We start from the raw sequence: 15,024 nt of genomic DNA, 5'->3' as shown, positions 1-15,024 counted from the left end.
CATGATTTTATAGGCCTCTATCATATCCCCCCCCCCCCCTTAGTCATCTCTTTTCCAAGCTGAAAAGTCCCAGTCTTATTAATCTCTCCTCATACGGAAGCTGTTCCATACCCCTAATAATTTTTGTTGCCCTTTTCTGAACCTTTTCCAATTCCAATACATCTTTTTAGAGATGGAGTGACCATATCTGCACACAGTGTTCAAGATGTAGGTATACCATGCATTTATATAAACAGCAATAGGATATTTTCTGTCTTATTATGTAGCATGCTGTCCTGCCACAGACCAGTTCAGTGGCAGGGGAAGTGATTCCTTCATCTCGTCTGTGAAGTGCTTTGAGCCCCTTTGGGATGAAAGAATGGTCATGGCTTGCAGCTAAAGAAACTCAGAACACACTGTGGATTGAGTAAGGACACTTCCGTTAACATTTTCTATTAGGGTATCATTTAGTTAACTGATGTGTGCAGAGCAACACTTCTTGCATTATAGCTTATCCTTTCTTTTCTCCCACTAATCTCTATCAAGCCATGATTTACACTTTGCTCAAAAGTAACTATCAAGTGATCATGGAGTACACAAGTAGCAGAAACCATATGAAGAACAGGAGTACTTGTGGCACCTTAGAGACTAACAAATTTATTTGAGCATAAGCTTTCGTGGGCTACAGCCTATTTCTTCGGATAAAATGGAACATATATTGAGGACATATATTGTTACATACTAACATGGCTGCCACTCTGAAACCTGTCAAAGAAACCTTATAGAAATTCAGCAGCACTGGAGAAAGCACCAATCCCACTAAATCTGTCAATACAAGTCTCTTTTATAATCTTAAGGAATTATATGGTAGGCTGATCATCTCTGGAAAGAGTACATTAAAAAACAAACAGTAAACTCCCATTACCAGTGTTCTTTTAGTCTCTATTGCACAATATGCTAAGAAAAAAATAATCTTAATACTCAAAAAATGTTTTACTGAATGGTTTCATTATCTTTAACCTCTTCATTGCCTACATGGAGTCAGTACATTTCTCCTTGATGCTGGGACCTTTTTCCTTCTTGATCCTAGGGACTCCTGTAGTAATTTACATTATTATTTGTTGACTGTGCCCTAGCTGCTGTGTGGCACATACAGGAGACATGGCCCTGCCCTGAGGAGCTTACATTATAAGTAAATAATGAATAGATACTATTCAGAACAAAGCACTGGTTGATCATAAAGTGGATTTATCACACATCGCTATCAGTTTTTCCATTTACTAATAAACTGCAGCACCTTAAGTTCTTTGCACAAGAATTATGTTTTTAAGAGAAATTGGAAAGTCGACATTTGGAATACCAAGAAGCTAGTCACTTCTGTGAACAAACCTGTCAATGTGGGGGTCTGGATGGAACACTCTATGAAGACCCACTTATGGAAATGGACACATTTCAGTGAAACAGAGGAAGTTCAAAACGCACTACATCAGAAGATCAAAGTCAGCATAGTGAGGGTGCGATTAGTTAGATTTTTGGGATCAAATGAAGGGTGGATGCAATAGGAGAGTTTTGCAATAAAGTTCAGGCCAAAGAATAGGGATGGGAAAAACATGAAGGAGGATAAAGACATGAGAGCTGGGAAAAAAGGCAAGCACTCTAACTTCAAAAGATCAGGCTACTACCGAGTCTGACCATCATTAGGAAATGCTACAAAACCTCTCTCTTCAAAAATGCCTTTCCACCATAAGAAAGGCATTCACAACACTGACCCCTTCCCCAAACCTCCACCAACAAAACAAATATTAAAAAATCCTACCCAAAGCAGAGTTGTCACACTGAGAAGGGGGGAGTGTCAGACACACCATGAAGTCTATTAGGAACTTTGCTACTGATTTTATGTACAAAGCACTCAGATACTACAGTGGTAGCCAATTGTTTAAACCTCTAAAATAGATAAGGAAGAAATGTGTAGAACATTAGCAAAATCAACGGGATCAAGGGTAGGGCTATTATAAGGAGTAGATATTGGTAAAATGAGAAAGGTGGAGTTGTGGGGAAGAACAAGGGCTGGTAAAAGGGAATGGAGTGGATGGGTGCAATGAGGAAATGAAGAATCAGGAGTGGAGCAAATAGCAGGAAAGATTGGCTTTGAAAAGAATCCCCACACTCCTCAATACGTCAAACCAGGACAACAAGGATTGAACAAAACTGAAATGACACTGAAGATACTAAACCTTCTCCAGTAAACAAAGGCACTGAGGCACCTGACATTGTGCTCAAGTGGTTAGAGGAGAGTGGAGCTCAGGACTCCTGGATTTTGTTCCTAGCTTTGGCCCTGTGTGACCTGTCTGTGCTTCTGTTTCCCATTTGTAAAAGACCTTATCTAGCTCAAAAGGCTGTTGAGGCTGAAGAGCTTTGAGAACCTCAAATAAAAGCTGCCATGCAAGCACAAATTATTTAGTGCAATACAGCACTGCATACATGCAGTACAAAAGAGGAATACCCTACTTATCCTGAGATGCGTATTACCCACACAGCAGCATATTGTTTGGATGTCGGTATGTTTAGAGATATAGTCATAAAACAGATAAACACAGTAAAACACTTTAAAAAATAAGAATGATTATTCTTAAGTGGGTAGCAAAAGAAATTTTAAGTACATTCAACACCAGCATTTACAGAATGCAGAAAACTTTCACTTTGACTGAGCAAAAAGCTATGGACAATCATATTTTGGAAGTAAAGATATGGGTAAATATTAGGAAGACAAAAGAGGGTATTTATATAGTGTAATGAAAAACACCCATTTAGTACATATCAACAGAATCGAGAAGTTGAGTTCATCAACTTAAGTCCCCATCTAATTGGAAATCAAAACACATGTGTAGCAGGCTAATTTGGAAACATACTTCACACATTCTGATCCAATTAAAAGAAAAAAAGGTGGGAATCACATTTCTACAGCACATGGCAAATCCTACCATTGCCTTGCAGACTGGTTTAGAAATACCAGAGTACACCAAACTGTAGGGTTTAACTTAATATGTACAAACTGGTTTTTGCAATAATTTTTGAAGTGCTTCTTTATTAGCATAAAGCTCATTTGTGCAAATACACATGTGACTGGGGTCCTAGTGGGGAGCCAGCTGTGGTCACTCAATTAGGGTGAACTGCAAAGAATGGGGCAGACAATCCCCAAAGAGCTTGTAAATATTCCAATACTTAGATTTACCAAGCCAGCATAAAACAGCTTCTTTATTACCTCACTGGTTACTCAGAAGTCCAAAGAACACAGTTCCCTTAAAGTGATCCAGGCTCAGGTCTCCATCCAGATACCTAAGTCAAATATGATGATTTCTGAAAAATCTTATTTCATCATATAAAAGAAAAGGTTCTACCAATCCCAAAGGATCGGACACATTACCTCCCAGGTTAATGAATGTTTCAGATCTTACCCAAATACACGCTACAGCCAATTCCTATTAACTAAACTAAAATTTATTAAAAAAAACAGAGACAGAGTATGGTTAAAAGATCAATATACAGACAGACATGAGTTCAATTCATTGAGGTTCAGATTCATAGCATAGATGGTGAGCTTTGTAGTTGCAAAGAGTTCTTCCAGAAATAGTTTATAGGTTACAGTCCAATGTCCAAATATCATATTCAGGGCATAACTGGGACCTCAGTCTTGCGACCCAAACTTCCCCGATGAAGCCTAAGCAGATCTGAGATGACAGAATCAAGACCCAAAGATCTTTTATACAATTTCATGTCTTTTGACAAGTTGGAGTTCAAAAGGTAATTAGCATGACTTTGAAGGAGGCCCATCACCCGTACTTAGCTATAGAATTAAAATAAGGCCATTTGCTTGTTCCTCCATCATTCACAGTACATTTCAAAGAGAGATGAATACTGAGATACCCTGTGTTTACAACTCATTTAAATGACAGGATGTTCTTTTGACCTCTGAATTATCAGAATACAGCACAGACAGGGACTGCTGATTACACTGTTAACCCTAATCATACATATGTAAATACACAAAAATACAAACATTATCTCCCCACAGGTCTTTTGAGGGTTATTTATTTTGCAGGATGTTTAACACTTTCTAGCCATGCGTCACAACACAATATAAATCCTGTTTAATTCTTTCATGTGATTAGAATTACTCGGTTTGCAAGTCCAGTTCCTAACACTGAGCAATCATATGTGTAATCAGATCTCATCAGCACACTGAACAGGACACATTGAGGAATATAGAAATCCCTTTTAACCTGGGGAGAACACAGAAAATAAGAATTATATTACTAGAATTGGAAAAGGTAGAGTCAGTAACAGGCATGTGAGCCTGAACAGACTAACTGAACAATCTATTTTCAGACAGAAAGCTGGAAATGAGCATCCTATAATCTCCTCTTGCTGTAGGAGCATAATGTCTCTTAACATAATTGATTTTATCTCATCAAGGTAAAAGATTCTCATTTATGCTCTGTGAAAGAGTTGACTCACCGCAACACATGCCTCCACATAGCTTGGCAGGTGCAGTAGCTTTTTCCACTCCAACACCCTCTGCTGACAGTCACTCCAGTCCCGTAGTTTTCTTCTCAGCCTTCTGGCCAGATCACATTTTAATCCCACCGTTCTGGGTTAAGAAAAGCACACCCTCATGGGGCTTCTCCACTCATTCTAGTCTCTCCTCTAGTTCACAGGTCTTTGGCTTCTCCATAGGTCCTGCCAACTCCTGCTCTCTCTTGAGTGGAACATAAACCCTCAGGACTGTCTCTCTCATCCTTGTCCCCTTTCCAGGGCCTTCATAGGAATTCCATCCCTATAGCCTTCTTCCATCAGCTTTCACCAGAGAGAGAAATCCTCTTTACTGGGTCTCTTCCTTAGATTTCACCTGTAGCATTCACTGATTTCTTTTATGAAGACCCACCTCCCTTCCAGCTAGATCTAACAACAAATCAAACCTGACAAATATTCTAGGTGCAGCAAAGGGGGCTGAGATATCAGACTCCTGTTGACCCTTCATTCATCCATATAGGGCAGATACAGCATCACATCCTAGTTTTCAGAATATGCCACTTTAGCTTCTGCTCTCACAGTGAACAGAGAAAACATACATTTTCTGACATACAAGATTTTTTTTCAAGTTAGAGACTTATGTGCTGGAGTTGGTTACACAGAAAGAGGTCTTTCCTTATCTACTCTTAGTCTGAACTTTCACATGGGTGAAGCTTTTGACTAGGGTGTGAAACGGGAGACACTCTGAGTGTTACCCAATTAAAAAGATGCATCACAGGTGCCTTAATGGACTTGATTTTACACTGTTCTTCCATTGGTGTAAATCAGCAGAGCACCACTGAATTTAATAACCATGCTTTTACCAGCCTTTCCCTAAAACAGGAAGATGGAAGATCCAAGACTGCCTCCAAAGAAAGTCAAGGCATAGCCTGGCAGAGGCAAAGGAAGAAATTAGGGCATTTAAAGAAATTACTGTGCCCATAATGATCTTGTGAATACCATTCTTTTCCTATCAGTTTTTGATGACACATCAGATCTGTGCAAACAAGGCAAACAGAAGTTTTAAAACTGTTATGTTAGAGCACTTACACAGTTTTTGCCCCGGTAGTTTCCACAGGAGTAGAAGCACACCTCAGGAGGTAAAAGTAGTGTATTTCAACCAGTGACTGCTGGCTGAGCATAGCAACGTTACTGTCACTTCCCTACCTGGGATAGAAAGGAACTTGAAATGTTTTCCATCACATATTTCTTTAGGTCTTTGTCAAAAGATAACTTGCTGAGACACAGCACCACTACTACAGCCATCACCATGGCCTCTTTCTACTAGGAGTGTGAAATGTGGCAGTGGCAGATACTGTTGCTCTGAGGGATACATTCAAACTACCATACAGGAGTTAGTAACAGGCACCACTCTGAAGCACAGGGCCAGCCCTTTCCATTGTCCAAGTGTGTAGCTGCACAGGGCTCTACTCCTGTGGGGAAACCACCCCCATCACAAAAGACTTACTTGAGGTCACTGTCAAGACATATGATCTACACTCCTGTCATATTCCATCCCAAAAGCTAACACTTTCATTTCCCTTGTTCCCTATCCTCCTCATTAACAGTTCTTTAATCCCTGGCCTGGTTGCCAAACCCTTCCCCTGCAACTGTTCTATACTGAATACTGACAGCTAACAGGGACTTATGTCAATACAGGACCCCACAAAACCTGCATCCAGCTCTGCTGCAGCAGGGCAGTTTGGAGAAGAAAGGCTGCAAACAGAATAGCTTGCCACACCTAATGTTTTCTTCATAGCTCAGTTTTCTCCACCTCCCATCAGGAAATATCACCACCAACAGTTTGCAGTATTTCTTGGGTGAGTCATGAAGTTGTTTCAGTAATAGTTGTGACAGCAAGAGAAAAATTAAACTAAGTACAGCTATTTGCAGAATGAAACAACATCTGAGTGATAGCTGAAGGGAGTTGCAAATCAGGCAAAAAGGGATAGTGGTAGCAAGGGAAGGGACCCTGTGATGGGGTGATGTTAGCCGCCATAATTTGAGGCCACTGGAAGCCAGCCACTTAGAACATTCCTGGCACTGGGTGTAGTTAGAGTAGGAGTGACTGAGGTAGTCTGGGTTTGGAAGGGATCACTTGCACCTGTATGAAGCTTGATGCACTAATGATCTCGCCAGCTGGATAGCTCTGAGAAGAAAGCAAGCAGTATAAAAGGCTGAACCAGGGAGTAGAAAGAGGCTCCATATAGCTGCTAGGATGTACCTAGAATATAAACAATAATAAAGATGCTTGGTGGAGGTACCCTGGTGGACTGTGTGTGCTGCTTAATTCACAAGGAAGGCTTACCAGCCAGGGTTTCCAGGAGCTGAAGGTGGAATCTATACACAGACACTTAGAAAAAATATAGGTTTAAAATATTCACATATTACATATAAGGAAACAAAAACAAATCTTTGTGTAGCTGTAGATGGCACATATGATACTATCAGTGCTTAAGTGATCCTTCAGTGGGAGCAGAAAGGAGGATTCTAAAGACTTAAAACCCCTACAAGTCCTGGTAGCTTTGGAAGAGCATTCTCCTGATTTAGGCTGCTACAAATAGTTAACAGTCCTTTAGCTCATGGTATTTGCAGTACTTTTATTAATATTTCTTGCACATGATGGAGAATCCCAAGCACTGCTACAAGCTGGGGACCGACTGGCTAAGCAGCAATTCTGCAGAAAAGGACCTCGGGATTACAATGGATAAGAAGCTGGATATGAGTCAACAGTGCACCCTTGTTGCCAAGAAAGCTAACGGCATATTGGGCTGCATTAGTAGGAACACTGCCAGCAGATCAAGGGAAGTGATTATTCCCCTCTATTCAGCACCGGTGAGGCTACATCTGGAATACTGGGTCCAGTTTTGTGCCCCCCACTACAGAAAGGATGTGAACAAACTAGAGAGAGACCAGCGGAGGGCAACGAAAATGATTAGGGGGCTGGGGCACATGACATATGAGGAGAGGCTGAGGGAACTAGGCTTATTTAGTCTGCAGAAGAGAAGAGTGAGGGGGGATTTGATAGAAGCCTTCAACTACCTGAAGGGGAGTTTCAAAAAAGATGGAGCTAGGCTGTTCTCAGTGGTGGCAGATGACAGAACAAGGAGCAATGGTCTCAAGTTGCAGTGGAGGTCTAGGTTGGATATTAGGAAAAACTATTTCACTAGGAAGGTGGTGAAGCATGGGAATGGGTTACCTAGGGAGGTGGTGGAATCTCCATCCTTGGAGCTTTTTAAGGCTCAGCTTGACATAGCCCTGGCTGGGATGATTTAGTTGGGGTGGGTCCTGCTTTGAGCAGGGGGTTGAACTAGGTGACCTCATGAGGTCTCTTCCAACCCTAATCTTCTATGATTAGCCACAGGCCAGTAAAAATACTATAATAAGGAACAGCACCAGCTAAAGTTCAGACCTGTGTGCTCATGTTTACAAACATACCATTTCTAGATTCTCTCTCTCAAATAAGCACCCTCCTTCTCAGGAAAGTGGATGTACAGCTTTAGTCCCTCCTACTCAGTTTGTGAAGGTAACTTTTTATAGTTCTATTGAAGCATTTATACTAGCACAGCATTCAAGAACCTTAGTTCCAAAATAGCTGTTTAAGACCACACTCCAGCTACAGTAGGACATGAAGAATATCAGGGGACTAGCATTAGGATTTGTTTTATTGTCTTGAGCAAGTAGACATCCCTGTGCAAAATAGGTGTAATAACTAATCTCAAAGAGGAGACTTGATAAGATATTTCTAAAACATTCTGCTATCTAACCTCAGCTGCAAAGATAACATTAATTGAAGTAAATTGGCAGTTATTAATTTAAATTACTGGTAGTAATTAAATTACCGGTAGGGTTGGGTTTATTTTTTATTTAGTATTCAAATCATTTGTTTTAATTAGACCAACATTATTCCAGTTAATACACCAATGAGAAGTCTCAACAACAGTAAAGTGTTGTTTATACCTACACAGCAACATTCCACAGTGCAGGACAAAACTGTAACCATTCATTTTTGAATGTGGAAAGTTACAAATACATAAAGCTACCAGAAAATAAAGTAAATGAAAACTGAACAGGAACAACAACTTTAATGAGTTGACATGATCTCGTATTTTAAGCATTTACAAAATGTTTACACTATTATGTAAGTGGTTGAGTCAAAACAGTGGACTAGCAGGAATACAAAATCTGAGAATCTGAGATATGATGGTGGTAGTTTTGATCTGAACACTTAGTAGACATCTCATTGCAATTCAGTACAATATCAATGTGTAAAACTATTATTTTAAAACAGCAGTAAGTTTAGTGCTAAAATAATAAGTGTCAGATCTCTTGGACTTCTGGTCAAATGTGTCTTTCAGTTTTTTTCTTCAGACACATATTACTCTCTAATAATATTCACAAGCTATTTTAGATTAGAAGTTAAATTGTACAAAGATTTTCAGAAACAAGTGCATAAAATCCTCACTTAGCATAATCAGACAGATGTTTGTTTGTAGTTCTTGGTATCCAAGACTTTTTTCCCACACATTGAGCAGATGCCTAAAAATGAAGAATAAGGTGTGCAAGTCATATTAAGAGTCTTGTTTGGGTAAATTTCTTTTCAAAGATTTTCATGGCTGTAAGTCTTTATAGAGTCTCTTTCAAAAAGTTGTTAAACAGGAATAGTTGAATGAGTAGAATGAGCTCTCATTCTCAAGTTGTTTGTGTACTCTCTTGATTTTTATAAGAAATGGCAAACTATGCAGTAGCGATATTACGGCTGCTAAAGCAGTTTATGTCTCAACGATACAGCTACACTATGGGTAAATCACTAACATTTAAAATATTAACATATATAACTAATATAATTAGAGTTGTCAAACAATTAAAAATAATTGCAATTAATCATGACATTAAAAATAGTCATGATTAATCGCAGCTTTGATTGCACTGTTAAAAATAATAGAAAACCAATTTAAATTTATTATACATATTTTGGGTTGTTTCTCTCCATTTTCAAATATATTGATTTAAATTACAACACAGAATACAAAATGTACAGTGCTTACTTTACATTATTTTTTATTACAAATATTTGCACTGCAAAAAAGATATATAAAAGAAATAGTATTTTTCAATTCAACTCATACGAGTATTGTAGAGCCTACAAGTCGAAGCATGAAGGATCATACCAATGTTTAGCATATCTGGCATGTGAATACCTTGCAATGCCGGTTACAAGAGTGTCATGAAATCACCTGTTCTCACTTTGAAAGGACACTGTAAGTAAGAAGCAGGCAGCATTAACTCCCATAAATGTAAACAAACTTGTTTGTCTTAGTAAAAACAAAGAGGAGACCTTGTGGCACCTTAGAGACTAATAAATTTATTTGGGCATAAGCTTTCGTAGGATAGAACCCACTTCATCAGGTGCATGGAGTGGAAAATACAGTAGCAGACACAAATATACAGCAGATGAAAAGATGGGAGTTGCCTTACCAAGTGAGGGGGTCAGTGCTAACGGGGCCAATTCAATTAGGGTGGATTTGGCCCATTCCCAACAGTTGACAAGAAGGGGTGAATATCAACTACAAATCTGCACTTTCACAATAAAAAGATTGCACTACAGTACTTGTATCAGGTGAATTGAAACACACTACTTTTTGTTTATCTTTTTTTCAAATAATTGTAATAAAAATAATATAGAGTGAGCACTGTACACTTTGTATTCTGTGTTGTAATTGAAATCAATATATTTGAAAATGTAGAAAACATCCAAAAATATTTATAATACATTTACATTGGTATTCTATTATTGCTTAACAGTGTGATTAAAACTGTGATTAATCATGACTTTTTAAAAAATCTAGTTAATTTGTTTTGTGTTAATCGCTTGCCAAACTGCGATTAATTGACAGCCCTAAATATAATTACAAGTCTGCTGTAAACCAATAAGAGCTACGAAGTTTAGAGTCAGGAATGGAGTATCAACTCACCCCTGTGTGTGCCCTGCTCAACAGTATGGAAACACTATTGTATATACCATAATGATGCATTACAATGGTCTGCTTCTTTGTGCTGCTGATTTGATCTTTAACTTTTACTTCTCAGTTTCTGCTTAGTGCAAGTTTCGTTTAGTAAATCTCCTTCAATATAATTTGCATTATCCTTCTACTGACTGTGGCATAGTTGCTCCATTTGATTGCCACAAATTGCAACTGGGTTCATGGGAAGTCAGTCAGTCACAAAGACAGCCATTGACATATGCATTCTTCAAGAACCACCATCACTCAATTCTTTCACAAACTGGGTTCCCCTCTCTTCCTTTTGTGCTACACAGCCAGAATCAGAGGCCTTGTGAGGCTTGTATGCTACAGGCACCTAAAGATAACTTCTTTTGGTGTGAGTCTATTAAATATAAAGTAAAATTTGAGACTATATGGGAAAACTGTAGCAAAGGTGTAACGAGATCCAATGGTTGGAAATTGAAGCTAGACAAATTCAGACTGGAAATAAGGTGTACATTTCTAACAGTAAGGTTAATTAACCATTGGTACACTTTAACCATGGTCATGGTGGAGTCTCCTTCACTGGGAATTTTTAAATTAAAACTGCATATATACACTGGGGCATTTTGGGGTGGAAGTTTACGACCTGCATTATACAGGAGGTCAAACTAGATGCTCATCATAGTCCCTTCTTGGCCTTAGAATCTATGAATCTATAAATGAATTTCAAACACAATCACATTATTTTATATTAAGAGAGATGAAGGTTGCTGTTGCTGAGCAACTTCATGAATAACGGTTTTCCATAAACCTACCAAGATAAGTTTGAATTATTCTTCAGCTCTACTATTTTTGATGCCTAAAATTAAAACAAGTGGAGTTCCATTTGTGCACTAAATTCAAGCTGGGATGGGGACAGAAAAGTCATGCTACATAAATCTCACCTTTTTTATAAGCACATCCCTGGCAGTAGTGAGACCCTGGCTGATGAACAGAACTCTTACAAATCCGGCATATTGCAAATTTGTTCTTCCCATAAGGATCAAATCTAGGATGAAAAAAATAAAATATTCCACACATCAGATGTTGATGTAAAAGCCATAGGAGAAAATATTCCCATCTGCCTCATCATGATAACTGCAAAACCACTGAACTTGGCGTGACTATGAAGAGACAATGTAGAAAGACTATGGCCTAGGAGAGAGACATTCAAAGAGTCCTAAGGCCAAATATGGCATATGGAAGCTAATAATATGGCCCACTGCACATCCCTGCAGTGTGTAGACAAAGCTGATCAAATGCAAGTCTTTATTTGTAAACTATTAATGATAGGATATTTTGCACTTTCACACCTTTCACCTAATGGTCTCTAAGCACTTTGCAAAAAGTGAATTAAGACTCAACACTCCGATGAGGCCAAATCTATCACACTATTGTACAAATGGATAAACAGGCACTCAGCGGTTTCTCAGTGACTCATGGTCTCACAGGAAGTCTTGTCAGACGCAATAACATGGGGGTGGCCTGCACCTTCTGAGCCTCTCCCCACGCCCCAACCACCTGCCCCAGCCCTGATTCCCCTCCCACCCTCCAAACCCCTCGGTCCCAGCCCAGAGCACCCTCCTACACCCCAAACTCCTCACCCCCAGCCCCACCCCAGAGCCTACCCCTACCCCAATTTTGTGAGCATTCATGGCCCGCCATACAATTTCTATTCCCCAATGTGGCCCTCAGGCCAAAAGTTTGCCCACCCCTGCAACAACAGAACCCAGATCTCCCAATTCCTAAACAATATCAAACCCTTCCTCTCCAAATCTAAAATAAGACATTAGTGCACAACTATGCAGATATGTGTAAGTTTAGGGTGGACTTAAGCACTGCAAAGTTTAGGCAGTTGTACTGCTGTGTTCTCCCTAGAACACAGAAATATAAGACGAGTCTGAAGATGCATATGTTTGTTTACAAATATTTATAGCATCATAATATTGCATGGTCCTTGCCTCAAATAGCTTGCATTCTGTCAGACAAATAGAATGAGAATTGAATATCAGTTTTAAAAATTACTCAGAAATACATTAAAAAGTTTGTACTGGGGCCAAAACTTGTATGAGACTTTTATTCTTATCTGAGTAAAGTTAAAATTGCAATACTAACCTTGCCTTCTTTGAAGTCAGTGCCTTATTTTCATTTAGTTTTCGTCCGCCACTTTCTTTATAGAGGAAAGATAAACTGACTAATATCAAAGTTATTTGTAAAAAGCTTATTTAATAAATTAAAAACAAAAGACACACCCAAATGCCCCTCCCAGGCTTGATCAAATAAGGGGGAAAAAGTTCATTCTAAACAAGAGCCCAGGAACGTCATAAGTCTTGAAAGTCCAATAGAGAATACACATTGAGTTCTCATATTACTACTACTATACACTAAATGTAGCAGAAGTGTAATATATTATAAACAATGAAAAGTTATCTACAAAGTGGTTATCAAAGATGGTCCGCCGCTTGTTCAGGGAAAGTCCCTGGCAGGCCGGGCTGGCTTGTGTACCTGCCGCATCCAGACAGTGTATTAAAACATAATGCTTAGAGGATGCATACTCAATATTTTGTACATTTACAGAAACTTCCATCAAAGAATCTCTACAATATATGAATTCTCATTTCCATTGTACAGTTAATTTGATACAGGTTTTGGTCAAGGAGGAAAAAATGGGAAAAGGTCTGGTTCCTTTTCCTACTGACTTCAAAGCATTGGTATGTAAAGCCCCAGGTGGGTGGACTACAGAACTCACTGCACAATTGAGGTGCAAAGTAAAAAGTTGAGGGTGAGTGGACTAGAGCAAATAAATGGGTGGAAAAAATGAATATAGGGTACCCTAAGCATGTGAGATAACAGGACTTCTGAGTCCATGTTTACACATGTCATTATTTCGTACTGCGATCTGGCAGAAATATATACAGCACCACAGAAGATCAAAGTAGTTACATTCCCAGTAGACTGAATTATCATGGGAAAGAATCTGACTAAAACGACGGGCAGAAGTGGGAGACCGGCTTATCTACTGTCATCTCTTTGTGTAATAAGAGAATAAATTCTTCCTCAATTAAGTAACTCTTTAAATGCAGTACCTGTAGTGTTTCTTGCTCCATCCTTCCATGTGTCAGGTGTAATCACAGTGCCAAGTTTCTTCTCACCTATAACAGAACATACAAGGGAGGTGGGGTGGAAAGGGGGAAAAACTAGACCTAGTTTTCATTAAGGCCTCTAAGGGCTAGTCTACATTTACCAGCCGGGTCGACGCGGTGAGTTCGACTTCTCGGAGTTCGAACTATCGCGTCTAATCTGGACGCGATAGTTCAAACTCTGGAAGCGCTGCGGTCAACTCCGGTACTCCACCACTGCAAAAGGCGGTGGCGGAGTCGACCTTGGAGCCGCGGACTTCGATTCCGCAGCGTCTGGACGGGTGAGTAGTTCGAACTAGGGTACTTCGAATTCAGCTACGCTATTCACGTAGCTGAATTTGCGTACCCTAGTTCGACCCCGCTTCTTAGTGTGGACCAGCCCTAAGCAAATGCTGCTTATTACTACAAATGTCATTAAATATGTATTTCTGGAGTCAATGCTCAGCAAGCTCCCTGTAATAATTGGAGATGTACCAATGTCCTAGAACTAGAAGGGACCTCGAAAAGTCATTGAGTCCAGCCCCCTGCCTTCACTAGCAGGACCAATTTTTGCCCCAGATCCCTAAGTGGCCTCCTCAAGGATTGAACTCACAGCCCTGGGTTTAGCAGGCCAATGCTCAAACCACTGAGCTCTCCCTCTCCCCGGGTCAGAAGCCAGGCTGTGCTTGGCCTCTATAGGTTCCTTTCCGGAGAGAGGCCTGTTCACCCACAGAAACAGTGGCACAGGATCAGGACGTAAGGCGGGAGCAGGGAGAGCCCAGAGGCAGCGGTGCGAACATCGAGTGGTCGCCCAGCAACAGGTGCGCCCCACAACCCCGGGCAGGTCAGCCCATGGCTCTGCCCGTCTCGGCCCCCACCTCCCAGCCGGGGAAGGGCGGGGCGTGTGGAGATGAGGCCCAGCCCGAAGGGGAGACCTGCCCCCGCGGATGTACCAGCTGCTCGGGGGGCGGGGAAGGAGAGCGGACCGCGGGGAGGCCGCTGCGCACCCTTCCCCCTACCGGGCCGGGGGGTGGTTGAGACCCTCGGCGGGGATTCAGCGCAGGCTCCCGGGGGCGTCTCAGCGCCGGGGCGCTAGCGGGGGTGGGGGGGGAGGGGAGGCTGCCCGCGGGGACTCACACTTCTCGCAGACCATGCTGAGCCAGAGCCGCGCGCCAGGCTCCGCGGCCGGGCAGCCGCAGGGGAACAGATGCAGTAAAAACGTAAACAAACCGCCACTGCCGCTATCTGCTTCCGCTTCCGGCCTCTGCCTCGCCCTCCCCCAGATCCGGCCTATCGGTTTGCCCAAATCACATAGCCCGTTAGCCTGATTG

The 15,024-nt window shown here is 40.9% G+C and overlaps 1 protein-coding gene across 1 annotated transcript; it reads right to left on the bottom strand.

The window, feature by feature from the left end:
- Positions 1-8,614: 8,614 nt before the first annotated feature.
- On the bottom strand, positions 8,615-14,977 carry CRIPT (CXXC repeat containing interactor of PDZ3 domain). Its single transcript, XM_039529170.1, has 5 exons — positions 14,831-14,977; positions 13,661-13,726; positions 12,690-12,744; positions 11,480-11,583; positions 8,615-9,087 (listed from the first exon to the last, which is right to left on the bottom strand). Exons 1-5 carry the CDS (start codon positions 14,844-14,846, stop codon positions 9,023-9,025), a joined length of 306 nt encoding a protein of 101 aa, XP_039385104.1. The 5' UTR covers positions 14,847-14,977; the 3' UTR covers positions 8,615-9,022.
- Between the last annotated feature and the right edge of the window lie 47 nt (positions 14,978-15,024).

This window comes from Mauremys reevesii, linkage group 3, assembly GCF_016161935.1.
Source record: "Mauremys reevesii isolate NIE-2019 linkage group 3, ASM1616193v1, whole genome shotgun sequence".
Taxonomy (NCBI): domain Eukaryota; kingdom Metazoa; phylum Chordata; order Testudines; family Geoemydidae; genus Mauremys; species Mauremys reevesii.
The sequence above is the reverse complement of the archived record's forward strand: the minus strand, read 5'-3'. Positions and strand labels throughout refer to the sequence as shown.

Bases quoted from the DNA above. Each gene is read 5' to 3' on its own strand.
- CRIPT (XM_039529170.1), bottom strand. The intron at 11,584-12,689 runs GTTAGTATTGCA...TTTTCATCCTAG, and splicing joins CTGACTTCAAAGAAGGCAAG to ATTTGATCCTTATGGGAAGA. The intron at 9,088-11,479 runs GTGAGATTTATG...CTTCATTTTTAG, and splicing joins GGGATGTGCTTATAAAAAAG to GCATCTGCTCAATGTGTGGG.